The sequence below is a fragment of the Dipodomys merriami genome, unplaced genomic scaffold (genome assembly GCF_024711535.1).
Source record: "Dipodomys merriami isolate MVZ:Mamm:240054 unplaced genomic scaffold, mDipMer1.0.p SCAF_25, whole genome shotgun sequence".
Lineage (NCBI taxonomy): Eukaryota > Metazoa > Chordata > Mammalia > Rodentia > Heteromyidae > Dipodomys > Dipodomys merriami.
In genome coordinates this window covers 5,332,728-5,350,460 of record NW_027203937.1, presented here as the reverse complement: position 1 = coordinate 5,350,460, position 17,733 = coordinate 5,332,728, and the positions used below count along the sequence as shown (strand labels likewise).

General features: G+C 44.1%; 1 protein-coding gene and 1 pseudogene across 2 annotated transcripts; both read left to right on the top strand.

The window, feature by feature from the left end:
* The first annotated feature begins 526 nt into the window (after window positions 1-526).
* Window positions 527-11,164, top strand: Prss23 (serine protease 23). 2 transcript variants are annotated; one of them, XM_070034820.1, is made up of 2 exons: window positions 527-632; window positions 9,669-11,164. In XM_070034820.1, the coding sequence occupies exon 2, from the start codon at window positions 9,670-9,672 to the stop codon at window positions 10,825-10,827; it is 1,158 nt and encodes a 385-aa protein (XP_069890921.1). In that variant the 5' UTR covers window positions 527-632; window position 9,669; the 3' UTR covers window positions 10,828-11,164. The 2 variants fall into 2 exon arrangements, with proteins under 2 accessions (XP_069890921.1, XP_069890922.1); XM_070034821.1 differs by lacking the exon at window positions 527-632 and adding an exon at window positions 9,341-9,480.
* A 5,275-nt stretch (window positions 11,165-16,439) lies between these two features.
* LOC138836147 (small ribosomal subunit protein eS1-like) lies at window positions 16,440-17,388 on the top strand (annotated as a pseudogene).
* Window positions 17,389-17,733: the final 345 nt, after the last annotated feature.

The window sequence follows — 17,733 nt, the reverse complement described above, 5'->3', positions numbered from 1 at the left end:
GTCTGGGGGATGCAAAGCACTGGGGGTCGCCCACGGAAGTGCAGGATCCCAGAGCTTGGGGACAGTGGAGAAGGCTGGGGGGAGCCCGGCCCTTCCGAGTGGGGCGTGTTTGGATTCCCAACGCGAGTCCCATCTGTCCCGTGTAGTCGAATCCCTTGCTCTGAGCGACCAGGGGAGCGGCCCGGAGGAACCAGCCAGGTGGTCGCAGGCTCTGGGCAGGGAAGGCCCCGGCGTGGGTGTGCGGATCCCGGCCAGGGCTGTCTGGCCCAGGGAGACCGAGGTCCTCCGGGGCTGGCGCGTCGCCAGGGCCACCTGCGGGGGCTACGGGGCCACAGGCCCTGGGGACGGCTGCCGCTGCCCCGGCTGGAGGCGGGCTGCGAGGGGAGGGGCGCGAGCGGAGGGCTCGAGCAGCAGCTCCGCCGGGCCGGAGGCGGGGCGGGCGGCCCGGGAGGCGCGGGGCGGGGGGGGGGGGGGGGGGGGGAGGGGGGAAGGGCCGGGCCGCGGGCTGCGATCGTCCGCGCGCTGGCACTCGGTGGCGCGGCGGGCGGCATGGGAGCCGCGCGCGCCCTCCCCGCGCCCACACCTGTCTGAGCAGCGCTGCGAGCCGCGGCCCGGCCGGGCGCACCCCGCGGGTGAGTGCGGGCGCGCGGCGAGGGCGTCCCCCTGGGCCGTCCGGGAGGCTGGAGAGCGGGACAAAGGGCCGGTGCGGCGCGAGTGGGCTGCTGCGGGCTCAGCAGCACTTCGCCCGGCTGCCGTCCCGGGTCCAGGGCCGGGATCAGAGCCCGGAGGAGCTCCGGGGAGACGCCAGGGCGCGGTGTCCGCCGAGTCGCGGGGCGGGATGGGCTTGGAAACTGCTGTACCGGGTATGGGGTGCTGGGTGGGCAAGCCGGACAGGGAGTGACAACTCCACAACCGCTTTCACACACGCACGCACACTGCCACTTAGGTTCCTTGAGTTTGCTTACGCTGTTCTGAACATTAATTTTTAACCCGGACACACACGTGATTGTGAGCACACCTTAGAAAGCGAAGGGAAGGTGGGCGAGCCCAGGTTGCCATTAGGCTCCTTGTTCTAGTTGGAGGCCCGGGAACTGCTAACCTTAGAAAGTGCTGTCTGAACGATCTGCAAGTTGTTGGAAGTAAGACGCTTCCGGTTATCAAACAAGTTAACTTGGAAGGGAAAGTTAAAAGAGTTTTCAAGATCTTTTCAAAGGAGAGGAAGAAAGATCATGCAACACCACTCTTCCCCTCCAGGAAAAAAAAAGAAGTTTGTTTTCTAGCATCTCATGAGAAAGCAGCTGATTTAAAAAAAAAATCTTGTTTTATTACCCACTGGGGCAACACCCAGAGGAATTCAGAAACTGTCTGTGGTTGATAGAAAGCTCTAGGCTGTTCAGTGGGACTTGCTTCTGCAACCGAGTTTCTTCATGGGTCCCATGTGGTCCTTAGGAACTGGTAGCACCCTGCTAGAATTGTTCTTTCATGACTCTGTGGGAAGAGTTGAATTTATAGGCTGAGCCAACTATGGCCCAAATCCCTAAAGCAAATTACTATCAGGATATTTATTGCACATTATGTTAAAATCCTATTTGTGAGCCACGCAGTGGTGGTTTACACCTATAATACTAGCTTCTGGAGGCTGAGATCTGAGGACTGAGGTTCAAGCCAGCCAGTGCTGGAAAGTGTATGAGACTTATCTCCAATTAACCTGCAAAAAGCTGGAAGTGTAGCTGTGACTGAAGTGGTAGATTACCAGCCTTGCATAGAAAGAAAAAGGGAAGGAACAGTATTCAATCCGTGAGTTCAAACCTAGTACCTCCACCCCCAAGAATCCTACTTGTGCATGACAGCATTTAAAACAAGGCATACTTACCTTTCAAGAAATCTTTGAGGAGATGAAAGGAAAAGAAGAAACATAACATGGCACAGAAGCCACTATATTTATTAAAAGTGTTTATGACCCTGTACACACATCAGCATATGAATAAATCTTGCGCTGACATTTTTCTAGTGCCTAAAGACAATTGGGAACTTGCCATGATTTCCTGTGCCTGAAATGGCAAGGAGGCATTTTTCCAAAGGAATTCATTTTTGTAACCCAGACTACTATTCAGGTAGATGGTGAATGTGGGTGCATTTTCCTGTCCATAGGATTAAGTGCCAAAGTGCCCATTAGAGTGTCTGAGAATATTGTTGGCCCTGGTGTGCCCCCATTTAATAGTCTCAGGTTCCCCACACAGCTCTCTCATAGATCCTTTAGGATCTTTATTCATGTGTAACTCTTTATTCATGTGTAACTCTTACTGACTCCAGGGAGTTTGTTTCCCATAGTCTCACCATTGACAGTTTTATGCACTCTGGTCTTTTTCTGTTGCCAGGTTTGTCTCAGGATCATAGGGCTTGTTCATTTTGTCTAAAACCTAATAGAGTGGAAATTAAACTTGGAGTGTGAGGTTGTGTTTAGAGTTGCTGGACTTGTAAGTGCCCTCCAGTTTCCTGTACAAAACTGTAATTCCTAAATTGTGATGCGGTTGGATCTGTTTTGCCTGTTCAGATTCTATGACTCAGGAAAAATGAATGCCAAGTTGGGCTGAAGAGGACTTAGAGTTCTGTTCATTTTTTAAGGCATTTGCTTTAGGAATTAGCATGGTTTCACTGTTCAGAATCCTTATCCTCAAATATCATTGGCAGATCCTTTGTCATCCCCAAACTAGCATCTTCTTGCACTGCCTTGTGGTTCCTTTCTGTTGCCATTGTTTATAGTGGTCACAGGAATTCATACTCTGTGCAATAGAGAATGGATGCCTAAAGGATTGGGTTTTTCCTCCCAATACTTGTTGGCTGGAGGAGTTAAATCACTCTCAATCACTGGCCCTCTTGAGGAGACTGGGGTTGTTGCAACTTTGAAGATTTGAGTAGAGAACAAGAAATGGCAGTCTCTCTCAGGGCCAGTTTCCAAAGAGATTATTGTTATTTGCACCTCTGATCATAGGTAAAGTCCCTTTGCTAAAAGACATTAGCAGGCTGATGAAATGGTAATAAACTCATAAAGTACAAATATTTTGAGACACTGGACAGTGAGACAGTGGCTCATCTTGCCTGGTAGAGCATGAAATGGGTAACCCCCTTGTGAGTCAGATACCCAGAATTAGAAAAGAAATACAGCTCTTCTATTACTAAGCATGGTGAAAAAAAATATTTGCCTATTTTATGTTCCATTCTGCTTTGCCATTTAGGTTAAATGATGTATAAAAACACTTCACTGGAAACCTCAAACAGTTGTGGATATGAGTAATCTTTATCTTGTAAAGGCTTATAGACCTAAATATTCTTCATCAGGCATTAGATATAATTAGGATAAGTCCTGGAGATCTTTCCTTTTTTCTTTTTTTCTTTTTTTGGCCAGTACTTGGGTTAGAACTCAAGGCCTTACACTTGCTAGGCTTGCTTGCTTTAGCTGGTGCTCTTATACTTAATCTATACTCCAGCCCAGCTTTTTGTTGGTCCTTATGGAATTGGAGTCCCACAGACTTTTCTGCATGGCTTCTTGCTGGTTGTTTTGGAGATGGAATCTCACAGACTTATTTGCCCAGTCTGGCTTTGGATCTCAGATGTGAACCGCAAGTTCCTGGTAACATATTTTTTTCCTGGGGGGGGGGGCGGTGGTTGTGGGGCTTGAACTCTGGGCCTGGACCCTGTCTCACAGCTCTTCAGCGCAAGGCAAGTGCCTACCAACTTGAGCCACAGCACTACTTCCAATTTTCTGGTGGTTAATTAGAGATAGTCTCATAGACTTTCCTGCCTGGGCTGGCTTTGAACCATGATCCTCAGATCTCAGCCTTCTGAGTAGCTAGGATTATAGGCATGAGCCACCAGCGCCTGGCAAGGTTTTGAGCCACACACACACACACACACACACACACACACACACACACACACACACACACACACACACACACACCAGTGAAAGTTATACAAGGATAAGGGGACCTATTTGTAAATATGACAGAAATTACAGTCATATAACTCAATTGTTACCTTTCCATTTGTGAGATTAGGAATGCTTCAGTATATCTACTTCATCCTGAAGTGTCCATATTAAATCAATTTAAATGGGTATGACAGGTTAACCTAGAGTGTAGAAAGCTAGAAACAAGAATTATTTGTTTCTGGGTTAATTCTATTATCAAATCAGTTGAGAAATTAATGTGAAACCTCCCAGTCAATTTTAAAGTCTCAGTCATTCTTGGTATGTTATTGATGTGAATAGAGTATAAATTCCTCAGAGAAAAGCCTTCCTAGGGTATTTCACATCTCTCTATATAATCTCTCCTGACTGCATTCACATCCTGCCATTCCTCCACTCATCCTATACTATAAGCTGCCCTCTGCTGGAATGTTTTATGGTTTTGCTTGTTTGTTTTTGTTTTCCAAATTGGTCATAGAAGTCTTATCTCCCAATTAGGTAAATTTTTCTTGTCCTTTGACCTTACACTGACAGCCTCTATCTTTCCCATAGCAAACTCTCTAGAGCAATTAACATCAAAGCAGACACTATGAGCAATCTAGTCCCTGACCCAGACTTTTTTGATCTGATAAAATTTGAGAATCCTTGACTTGGGAAGACCAGTCAAAGAAATCATCTGTTTTAGGTTTCTATTCAGAGAATTTCTAATCCACATTTTGATAAGGGGGATGAACAACAAAGAAAGCCTGGAACTTCACTAGAGATCCAGTTTACATCTTGAAGTTTAGAAAACACACAACTTTAGCTGTCTGTTTCTGACCAGGTATTTGAAACTTTAATCAATTTGGAATAATTTGATATGCATTACTTTCTGAAAGTAATGTGCATTCATTTTGACATGTGAATTTAAATATTGTAGTATGCAATTTTATAACGTTCAGAGACAGAAAAACTTTAAGAAAGACAGAATGATGTTAGATGAGGTTTTGTTACACGAGTTAATTGACAAATTAGTGCTTCTGCTAGGTGCTTGTGGCTCATGCCTGTGATCCCAGCTACTTGGGAGACTGCGATCTGAAGACTGTAGTTCGAAGCCAGCCCTGGCAGGAAAGTCCATGAGCCTCTTGTCTCCAGTTAACTACATAAAAGCTAGAAATGGAGCTGCAGCTCAAGTGGTAGAATGCCAGCCTTCAGTAAAAAAGCAAAGGGCAGAACCTATGCCCTGAATTCAAGCCTCACTAACCACACACACACACACACACACACACACACACACACACACACACACACACACACACACACACACACACACACACACACTAGTGCTTCTGAAGTATTCAAGAAGTTGGTCCTAACAAATTAAAGCTTTATCTTGCCCTGTTGGTTTATCAATCTTTTCCTCATAGATGACTGAGTGCTTCCTCACTCTTGATTAAAAGAGCACAGTTTAAGTTGTAAGGGACTCTGCATTAGTAATAGTCTTATCATGCACAAGGCTCTGTAGAATTTTCTTTTCTTCTTTTCTTTTCCTTTCTTTTCCATCTGCTGTGGGGCTTGAACTCTGGGCCTGGACGCTGTCCCTCAGCTCTTCAGCTCAAGGCTAGAGCTCTACCACTTGAGCCACAGTGCCACTTCCAGTTTTCTGAGTGGTTAATTGGAGATAAGAGTCTCACGGACTTTCCTGCCCATGCTGGCTTTGAACTGTGATCCTCAGAGCTCAGCCTCCTGAGTAGCTAGGATTATAGGCCTGAGCCACTGGTGCCTGGCTCTGTAGAATTTTCTACTAGCATTCTGTGATTTGTAAGTGATCTCAAAAGTTCTTGGCACATATCATCTATCATTTTGCCAAAGGAAAACTTGATCCCCTATACTGAGAGTCTGGGGTGACAATGTGGGGTAAAAGAATCTGGCTGACTGACCAGTGCTTGTGTTCCATAACTCCATCCCCTGTACCTCTCATGAACTGGTTTCTAAAAACATTGTTTTTTTTTTTTTTTCCAAAGACAGACTAATAAAAAAAAAAAAGCCAGCACTTGTGAAATGGGACATACGCCACAGCCTTTGAAAGAATTTAAATAAACAAGGATTCACTGTGTAGGCAAAGCATTTGGGAAAAAGTTAGAGCCTGCCTAAGAGGATTAATTCATCAAGACAAGGTTCCTAGATGCAATCTTTAAAATGTATTTGTATTCATATCAGACTTTTTCCTGCTATTCTCTATCCTGACACCTTTATCCATTGGACTATTTCAATTTGGGGAGAAAAAAAAAGATAAAGCACTGGTGACTCATTCATGTAATCATAGCTACTCAAGAGGCTGAGATCTGAGGATGGAAAAGAAAAAGGAGAGAGACTGAAAAAGAAAGAGGAGAGAGACTGATACAGACAGACAGAGAGAAAGCTAAATAAAACTAATTTTGATATAGTTGGTAGTTCAAACTCCTTACTCCTGGAACCCAATCAGCATACAAATTTCAGATTTGTATTCTAGAAGATAACACTAGCCCATCATTTCTTCCTGCATATTGAAAATATTACCTACCACTTACAATAGATACATAAAATAGTATCTCATCTCCTATCCTCTGTGCCAAGAATTGTATTTTAAAAACAAGATACTTGGGAGCTTGCACTTGTGTCTCTTTTCTTAAGATAAACTGAAACAAAACTTGGTGTAACACATCTGCTCAGTGTTGGCACAATTAATATTCTCCACATTAGTCAAAGGGAGGAAGAAATGGTGTGTTGAGCCTAAGATACAATATGTAGAAGACAGTGGCGCTGTAGCTCAAGTGGTAGAGCGCTCGCCTTGAGCTGAAGAGCTGAGGGACAGCGCCCAGGCCCAGAGTTCAAGCCCCACGACCGACAAAAAAAAAAACAATATGTAGAAGACACCTCATTTCTATTAGTCTGTCATACTGGAGGGAGATTCTGGAGTGTGGAGGTCATTCAGTCACTTAGATATCAACGGCCATAGAGAAAAGACTGTTCAAACTCTAGATGGGCTCAAGAGCTGGGTCCCCAGCCAGTAGATGGCATTGCCAACTTTCCATGGCAGGGGAGGGAGGATTCTACTGGTACCACCATGCCCTCCCTACTCTACTTAGAACCTTTAGTCTTAGCAAAAACAAGCAAACAAAAAAACCAGCACACACATATGAACATTTGTGTGCATGTATCCATATACTTTAAGGACTTAAAAAAATAGCCAGGTACTCGTGGCTCATGCTTGTAATTCTAGCTACACAAGAGGCTAAAATCTGAGCCTCAAAGTCCTATGCCAGCCCAGGCAGGAAAGCCCATGAGACTCTCATCTCCAATTAACCAGCAAAAAGCCAGAAGCGGAGATGTGGCTCACATGGTAGAGTGCCATCCCTGAGCTGCGAAAAGCTAAAGGACAGTGTCTAGCCCCTGAGTTCAAGCTCTAGTACTTGCACAACAGAAAGGAAGGAAGGAAGGAAGGAAGGAAGGAAGGAAGGAAGGAAGGAAGGAAGGAAGGAAGGAAGGAAGGAAGGAAGTTAAATATGTTTCTTCCTCCAGAAATGAGCCCAAGGACTCTTCATATTTAGAAAGAGTTAGAGAAGTGGCATGTCAAAGAATTGATAAATCCCAAGGAGTTGGCTTTTGTGTGTGTGTGGTGTGTGTGTGTGTGTGTACTAGTCCTGGGACTTGAACACTGTCCCTGAGTTTTTGTTTTTTTTAATCAAGGCTAGCACTCTACCACCTGAGTCACAATTCCACTTCTAGATTTTTGGTGGCTAATTGGAGGTAAGAGTCTCATGGAATTTCCTGGGCTGGTTTTGAACCTCAATCCTCAGATCTTAACCTCCTGAATAGCTAGGATTACAGGCAACAGCCACCATTGCCCAGCAGGAATTGGCTTTTTCTGGACCTTACTCATGTCTTTCCCCTCCCTATTTTCCTTGACAGAAGTGGAATTCAAGAGAAAGATTAGAGCAGAAAGATCCTCAAGTGAGAGAAGTACACATATTTTAGAAATACACTGTGTAGGTATTTTGAATGAAGATTAGCATACAGGACTGGACCAGCTCAGATCAATGGGACTCTCCTGTTAAAGATATAAGCAAGCACAAGGCACCCAGAAGCTTCATACCCTTGAGAGGAAGATAATAAAAATAAGGAAATCACTCCTGCTTCTGCTTTGCCTCCACTAGCCTCTTCAGACATCTGTCCCTTGCCATATGGGGTGCCTGATTGTGGATGGATTATCCTACCTGCTCATTCAGCTGAACCTGCAGATTCCCAGCCTATCAGAGCCCACTGAGGCTTAAACACTGGTGATCGTACCTTCAATCTTCTGCACTGTTGTTTTTCTTGTAAGGGTGATGGATAAGGTTTGGAATAAAATATAAACTCCTGGGCTGGGAAGGTACCTTAGTGGTAGAGTGCTTGCCTAGCACACATGAAGCCCTGGGTTCGATTCCTTAGTACCACATAAACAGGAAAGGCCCGAAGTAGTGCTGTGGCTTAAGTGGTAGAGCACTAGCCTTGAGCAAAAGAAGCTCAGGGACAGTTCCCAGGCCCTGAGTTCAAGCCCCAGAACTGGCAAGTGTACACACGTGCGTGCGCACACGCGCTCGTGCGCACACACACACACACACACACACACACACACAGAGACACACACAGACACAAACTCTTGCATTTAGTTCACAGAGCCTGTCATCACCAGACCCCAGCCCACTACCTCCTGCACCTGCTCTGCCCCACTCTTGATGCACAAAGGGGAATCACAAAGTGACTTACCCACATGTGCTCACATATATGGTAGCTCCCTCTCTCTAAGTGTCTCCCCGTCTGTCTCTCTTAAGTTATGTAACTTTTATTCAACCTCAGTGCCCACCTCACACATTCCCGTTCTTCTTCTTCCCACATCTGATTTTATGCCTTTTTCTGTGCTCCCACCTCACCCCTGTAAAGTGACCATAAATCAGTCAACCTCACCTTTCATCCAACATAGATTCAAACCCAAAGCAATAAGATTACCTGAGAACATGGATAACCACTTAAAAAAATAGATAGCATTATTTTTAATATTTATAAATTCATAATTCAGGAAGTCTTACTATTGTACCCCATGCAATATTATAGCTTTTGATCTTTGACAGAGATCTTGTTAATATTCAACCTAATCCAAACACATAATAAAATTTAAAAAAATGTTAAATCCAAACACAAAGGGAATTATTTTGATCACTAGAGGCCTGCTTTCTTTGGAACTCAATATATCATTGTAAAGACATGTCTAAATGTAAAGCAAAGAGCTCCCAAATGCACCCCTCGTGTGGAAGCTACTGAGGAAGTGTGCCCCACTAATGCCTTGGTTATCACATCAGATATGTAGTTCAGACTTATTTTATAAATGACAAGTTGCCCTAAAAAATCTCCCAAATACATATTAGATTGAACCTGAGAGAGAAGAAGGAAAGCCAAGCAGAGGGGCAAGAGGACCAGGTTTCAAAGCAAGCATAAAGCAAGCTCAAAGTCACGTGGTAAGTGAGGACTGATGTCTGGGTGCTAAGTCTGCACGGTGGGTGAGGCCATTATGGAAGGATATCTGTGCAGACCTTGATTTCTGAGCGACTGTGAGATCTGGAGGCAGCGCCGCTGGCCTCTGACAGGCTGCCGTGGACCAGCCTCAGCCTTTACTCTCCTGACCTGCTTGTTCTTGTTTGTGCAGAATGGCGCTCAGCATGGCGGGGCTCCCCGGACTCCTCTTCCTCGTCCTTCTCCTGCTCTGTGTGGCGGGGCAAGGGATGACCCACAGTGCCTCCTGGAAGCCCACCTGGCCCGCTTACCGCCTCCCTGTGGTCTTGCCTCAGTCTACCCTCACCCTAGCCAAGCCAGACTTTGGGGCTGAAGCCAAATTGGAGGTGTCCTCGTTATGCGGGCCCGAGTGTCACAAAGGAGCACCCCTGCCCACTTATGAGGAGGCCAAGCAATACCTGTCGTATGAGACCCTCTACTCCAATGGCAGCCGCACAGAGACCCGAGTGGGCATTTATGTCCTCAGCCCCGGCAGCGTGCAGCAGGGCCGGGCGGAGCCGGCGGGCCGGGCTCGCAGGAGGCGGCAGATCTATGGCTATGACAGCAGGTTCAGCATCTTTGGGAAGGACTTCCTCCTCAACTACCCGTTCTCCACGTCGGTGAAGTTGTCCACCGGCTGCACGGGCACGCTGGTGGCTGAGAAGCACGTCCTCACCGCTGCCCACTGCATACACGATGGCAAAAGCTACGTGAAAGGGACGCAGAAGCTGCGAGTGGGCTTCCTGAAGCCCAGGTATAAAGACGGCGGACGGGGCGCCAACAGCTCCAGCGCAGCCGTGCCGGACCCCATGAAGTTCCAATGGATCCGCGTGAAGCGCACCCACGTGCCCAAGGGCTGGATCAAGGGCAATGCCAACGACATCGGCATGGATTACGACTATGCACTCCTGGAACTCAAGAAACCCCATAAGAGAAAGTTCATGAAGATCGGGGTGAGCCCCCCAGCCAAGCAGCTGCCCGGGGGCAGAATCCACTTCTCTGGCTATGACAACGATCGCCCGGGCAATCTGGTGTACCGATTCTGTGATGTCAAAGATGAAACCTACGACCTGCTCTACCAACAGTGCGATGCCCAGCCTGGGGCCAGCGGGTCCGGGGTCTACGTGAGGATGTGGAAGAGACCCCAGCAGAAGTGGGAGAGGAAAATTATTGGGATTTTTTCAGGGCACCAGTGGGTGGACATGAATGGTTCCCCGCAGGATTTCAACGTGGCTGTTAGGATCACCCCGCTCAAATACGCCCAGATTTGCTATTGGATAAAAGGAAATTATCTCGATTGCCGGGAGGGGTGACCTGGGGTTTCTTCCTGACAACCCTCCATGGTCTCATCAAGGAGAAGCCAGTTCTGTCTTTGGCTCGTGCACATGTGTGTGATATGTGTCATATAGGACCTTTCACCTGTTTTCTAAGATTTCAAGAATCCCAGCTTTATTACTAAAAACTGGTTTAGGTATCACATCCCTCTAGTTAACAGTTTGAAAACATTGGCATAGAAAAATTTTTAAGCACGTTTGGGACAATAGGGAATATTTGGCAATTAAGTTACTCAAACTTTTTTGAGGACTTCGATTTTTATTTCATCTGAACTTGTTTCAAAGGTTTATATTAAATATGTGGCATATGAACTCTTATGTTTGTGTTTGTATGTACTTTCTTCTGAGATATCTTGATTTTGTAAATGACTTGTTATTCATTCTTACAGGATGGTAATATCCCCACTGCATATGATTTTAAGAACTTTCACATGCTTTTAGGCAGGCAGTTATAATAGTTTAGGCTTGGAGGCTGGAGGCACTTGCATAGTAGTTCTTATACAGTAAAAAAATAATTTATTGGTTATATTGATAGTAAACTTTATCTTACAGTAAATCAACACCCCAAGCAAGCTACTTTTACTTTTGAAAATAGTTTCTTTTCCAAGACTGTTGTTCTGCTTTGTGGGTCGTCTGCAGATGGTCCTGCCAACTTTTCAATCACCTCAGAGTGGGGAGGATCCTTTATGTCAATTCTTTCACTTAACATGATTTTCAATCACCTTTCTTAGAACTAGCTGAGTTTCAAAAGACAATCACTGGGGCCTAATTAGAACAGACTGTAATCCTTCCCATCTAACAGTGGGGTCTCAATAAAAATAATTATAGCATTTTACCCCTGGAGTGCAGCACATCTGATGTTTTATCATTTGGATGGAGTAACTTAAAATGAATTAAATTCCAGAGAACAATGGATGCATTGTTCTGCAGAGGTCACTACAAAATAACCACTTGTTTTAAGCTTGGCAAAGCCATCTAGCCTAATCAAAATTATTCTGCAGAGTTTTCCATGTGCCTTCTGAGAGCTGTGTACTTGTTCGATCTAGAAACTTCTCTCACTATACTCATTTTGTAGTAAAATTACTTGAAAGTTGTGTGGCTTTTTCTTCCTGGTCTTAAAAGGGCCCCTTTCTCTGGAATGTGCTAGACTACATATAAGCAAAAACTAAAATGAAATGCAAAGTGAACCAGAATTTGCTCTCTAGTGAGTGTTTTTTTGTTTTTGGTCAGTCTGGGGGCCTGAACTCTGGGCATGGGCACTATCCTTCAGCTCTTCAGCTCAAGGCTAGCACTCTACCGCTTATGTGGCAGCTGAGGACTCGAACCCAAGGCCTCATGCATGCAAGGCAAGCACTCTACCACTGAGCCACCTTCCCAGCCCCTCTAGAGAGTGTTTTATAAGCACAATAATCATCACATACAGAGACTGACTTGTTCTGTTTTCTTATGTTTCTCAGCCTCTCAGTACTTCAGTACTTCTCTCTAACAGTGCAGTTTTTTTGGTTTGTTTGTTTTTGTTGGTTGTGGGGCTTGAACTCTGGGCCTGGGTGCTATCCCTCAGCCCTTCAGCTCAAGGTGGGCGCTCTACCACTTGAGCCACAGTGCCACTTTGGTTTTCTGAGTGGTTTATTGGAGAAAGTTTCTTGGACTTTCCTGTCTGGGCTGGCTTTGAACTGCAGTCCTCAGATCTCAGCCTCCTGAGTAGCTAGGCTTACAGGTATAAGCCACCTGCCCGGCCAGTGCAGGGTTTTTTTTTTGTTTTGTTTTGTTTTTATTATTGTGAAAATACAGTACAGAGGGGTTACAATTACATGGGCAAGATAATGAGTACATTTCTTATCAAGTATTGTTGCCTCCTCCTTTGTTTCCCCTTCCCATCCCTTCCCATCTAACCCCCCCCCATGCCCGCCCTCCCCCCTTGCAGGTTTTTTTTAAAGCAAGAGAATATGAGATAGATGTTACTGTGTTTTTCTCAGTATTTTCCACTTACATGGGGCAGTGAGGACACTGTCACTTTAACATTCTCCTGGAAGCTTGTGCTTTTCGAAAAGGGGAATCCTCCATAGACACTCAGGACAATACCACAGGCCTTTTTCAAGTCACACAAGAAATATAAGGTAGGTGGGGGCCAGTGGTTCATGCCTGTAATCCTAGCAATACAGGAGGTAGAAATCTGAGAATTACAGTTCAAACAAAGCCAGTCCCAGCAGGAAAGTCCTTGAGAATCTTCAGTTAACCACCAAAACAACAGCAACAACAACTGGAAAAGGAGGTGTTGTTCAAGTGGCAGACACCACTTTGAATGAAAATAGCTAAGAGACAGCAGTCAGGACCTAGGTTCAAGCCCCAGACCCAGCTCAAAAAAAATATAGAACAAAATAAAATAATATAAATGCGTAGCAGGGAGATGCTGGGCTGCCAGAAAGCTTCTGCAGCCTAGAACAATTTGCTTTGCCATCTTAAGAGGAGTCTCACCTGGAGAAGAAGAGACGCCTCCATTCTTCAGTCCTGTATTTCGGTTTCTGTTTTTGTTTGCTTTTACTTTGCATAAGAGAGAGAAAAAGAAAGAGAAAGAAAGAGAAACAGGCCCTGAAACTATAACTAACTTCTAACATAGATGCTTTTTTATGAAGTTAACTGATCTTTAGATTTTTTTATTTCTTAGAAAGTTAGGCAGTGGCACGAAGTCAAAAATCATACCAATGTTTTCTTCACAAATAGATAAAATTTACTAAAGAGGAGTAACCATGCCACATATTACGTGTTATGTATCAGTAAAAGAATATTGTAAAATAAAGCAACAGGTTTTCCTTTTTAGTCGTGATGACAGAAAACATGACATTAAACTATCACAGCAGTTTAAAGCAAAAGAATGGAAGGAAGGAAGGAAGGAAGGAAGGAAGAAGGAAGGAAGGAAGGAAGGAAGGAAAGAAAGAAAGAAAGAAAGAAAGAAAGAAAGAAAGAAAGAAAGGAGAGGCTTATGCTCTTCACCTAACTGTGTATGCTCCCAAGAAAGATAATAGAAAAATATGTCCCAAAGTATATCACATAACACTTGTACCTCCAGATTTTCTACTAAAATTGAAATGAGGAGAAACCCCTCAGTACCCCTCTCTAAATTTATGGAGGCTCACTGGCCTGGTTGCACATCAGAAGCTCTGAAAAGCCTTCTAAGAAGACCTGTTAATATTGTTAAAGTTACATTCCAATAAAATGTCTCTGGTTCCAAAGCCCTCCATTTCTCCTGTCATGTCTAGGAGCAATCTGGCCTTCGAATCCAGTTTCGGAATTGCTATGAGAGCTTTTTAGTGAGAATGCGAATAAAGGAAATATGGCAGACCCTGAGGATCAATCTATACTTTTGATGCTTAGCGAGACCCTGTAGCCACGATTTAAGAACACTCACAATGTAAAATTAGAGAAGGATGAACCCGAAATTGTTTGCCACTGGGCATCAGAATGATGGGACCCATCTTACGTAGAATTTGGAGTTTTGGAAAGAAATTAATATAAAAAAATACTACTAAGGAGGTAAAGAAGTATGAATGAGCAAGGAAAATAATTGCACATAAATTCCTTCTTGACTTTTGGACCAGAATACTGAGATTCTTCTCCTAGTTCTGGGTTCTTTATGGCTCTTGGGCCCTCTGGAAAGGAAGCCCCAGCACCCCTGGGTCACAAACCTAAGAGTAATCTTTCTCTACTAACCCCTTCAAGAAGTCTGAACACAGCACTCACTGAAGATGACCACCTAACCTGGAGGGATGGCTCTTGAGTCTCTTGTCTTTTGTTTGGGTGCCCAAAGGAATTCTACAGTCACTCTCAGTGCCTCCTCATGAAGGCTGCTGGGAGATCTTGATCAAGCAATCTGTGGGACAGTTCTTGCCCTGGCCTGGGTTTCTTGTTTATCCAGGTTCTGCTGCTGTTCTATCTGCTTCCACCCCCTTTTTGTCTTGAAATTGCCTCTGTTCTTTTTTTCAATGGATGGTTTGATAGAATAACAATTTAACTTCTCATCCAGAATGGGATGTTCTTGAGAGTCACTGAAAGGGAATGCTATTAATAATAAGGCTGGGACCACAAGTACAACCAAGTATGTCCTGGGTTAATAATCATAATTTCATGATTGGTCACTTGACTGCTAAACACTTGGGGGCATCAAGGAGAACTCAGAATGGCCACTTGTTAACCTAGGGACAACAATGTCTCTCAGCAATGGGCTTCCCTTGTGGTTTCTATCATATTCTGTTTTTGCCTGGACCAGCATTCTGAGGCCCTCCAATGGAAGCAGATGGGGATTAAAATCATAGGTGGTGTGCATAGAACCATTTCTAGCACATGTACAACATAACTATTTTTACTCTGATACTTGCCCAGAGGAAAAAAACCAACTTCCAGGACAAGAGAAAACCAGAATGAAATTTAGGACAGTAGAGCAGAGAAAGCCTTGGAGTTGGGCATATTGAGTTCATATTTTTCCTAGTTCCATGATCCTTCCTGTTCATACTCCCCAGAGGAAGAGGAAGAGGAAGAAGACAGCTGCCTACATAATCCCCACTGATTCACTGTGTGTCCTCGGTGGTTCAGGCTCTACTTATCCCTTACCTCTGGTTAGGAAACCTCCTGCCTCTTGTTAGGGCATCATAATCTAGAACTTTTATAAGTAGAGAACAAGCAAGATGCTGCAAAGCCCAGTCATCCTGCTCTGCAACTCCATCATCCCTGTGAAACTCATAAGCTTTCCACATCTGTGTGTGAGCTGTCTACTGAAAAAGCTTGAGGGGATAGAATGCTACAGATTTAGTGAACTGAAGTACTTGGGCCCCTGTCATAATCAAATTTGGTCCATTCAAGAAACAGGTAGCAAATAGTATGACTAAGGCAGATGAACAAAAAAGATGGTATCAAGAGAGAAACCCAAACAGATTTTGGCCAGAAGATATGGGAGTTAAGATAAGGAGTTAAGAGTTCTCTAAGTGCCAGTGACTCCTGCCTATAACCCTAGCTACTCACAAGGCTGAGATCAGAGACTCAGTTTGAAGTCAGCCTGGGAAGGAGCCTCCATCTCCTTTTAACCAGCAAAAAAAGCTACACTGGAGGGGAGACATGGTACAAGCGATAGAGCACTAGCCATGAGTAAAAAAGCTGAGCAAGGTTGAGATCCTTAGTTTAATCCCTAGTACTAGAACACACACACAAACACACACACACACACACACATACACACACACACACACACACACATGAGTTCTGGAAATGACTTCAGAATATATTCTGCTTTCTAGAAGGTAAAAGACATTTTAGGAGGAGACCTGATGAGATCTAATAAAGAACATGAAGCAGAGTAGGCAAATGGCCTAGGGATCACAATAATTTGAGTTTATTTTAAAATAAAAAAGCCAAATGCGGTGGTTCATGTCCATACTGCCAGCTAGTTGGGATATGGACATTGAGAAGATTGCAGTTTGAGTCCAACCTGGGAAAAAGGTGAATAAAATCCCATCTCAACAAAAAATTGGATATGATAAGCAATCACAACATTAAAAGTTAAGTGAACTTCTTTCTGCCCTTTTGGCTTTCTGACCAGCACCATGGCAGTCATCAAGAACAAGCGCCTTGCAAGAGGCAGCAAAAGGGAGCCAAGAATAAAGTGGCTGATCCATTTTCTAAGTAAGACTGGTATGATGTGAACGCACAGGCCATGTTCAATATAGGAAATACTGGGAAACCTCTAGTCATGAGGATTCAAGGAACCAAAATCACATCTGATGGCCTCAAAGTGTGGTGTTTGAAGTGATCCTTGCTGATCTGAATAATGATGAAGTCACATTTAGAAAATTCAAGCTTCTTGTCCATGTAATTATAACTCTTCTATACAGTATTTTCACAATAAAAAAGAAAAAAGAAAAAGAAAAGAAAATTCAAGCTAATGACTGAAGGTATTCAGGGTGAGTAGTACCTGACCAACTTCCATGGCATTGATCACAGCCAGGACAAAATGTGTTCCAAGCTCAAAAAGTATCAGACCATGATTGAAGTTCATGCTGGTGTCAAGACTGCAGGTGGTTATTTGCTTCATCTGTTCTGATTTATTTATTTATTATTTATTTTTACCAAAAAGGAAATCAGATCCACGAGACCTCCTATGCTCAGCACTAACAGGTTGGCCAAATCCAGATGAGGTTGATGGAAATCATGACCAGAGAAGTGCAGCCATATGACTTGAAAGACGTAGTTAATTAACCGATTCCAGACAGCACTGGGAAAAACATAGAAAAGCCTTGCCAGTCTATTTATCCACTTCATGATGTCTTTATTAGAAAACTAATAATGCTAAGAAAGCCCAAGTTTGAAACTCATGGAGGCTCATAGTGAAGGTGGTAGTTCTAAACTACTGGGGATGAAACTGGTGCTAAAGTCCAGCAAACTGATGGATCTGAGCCACACATCTAAGAATCCATTTAAAATTCAGAGTTTCAATTGTGACAAATAAAAGGCCTATTTGTGATGGCTCACATCTCAAAAAAAAAAAAAAAGTTAACTGAGTAATCCCAACTACTCGGAAATGTACATACTGGGTTTCCAGTCCAAGGCTGACCTGGGTAAAAAACACAAGTCCTTATCTCAAAAATAACTAAAGCAAAAAGGGGCTGGGAGCATGGCTCATATGGTAGAGTGCTTGCCTAGTAAGGGTGAGCCCTAAGTTTGAATCCCAAAAGTGCCAAAGAGAAATTGGAAGGAAAATAATAAACTTTATGTTTTGTTATGTAATGTTAAACCAGTTATGAAACACAATTTTTAAATATTTTTTAATGGCAAGAAGAAGTCTATGAAGGTAAAAATGTCCAGGGCCCTCCAAAGTCATTATGCAGTGTTGATTCACAT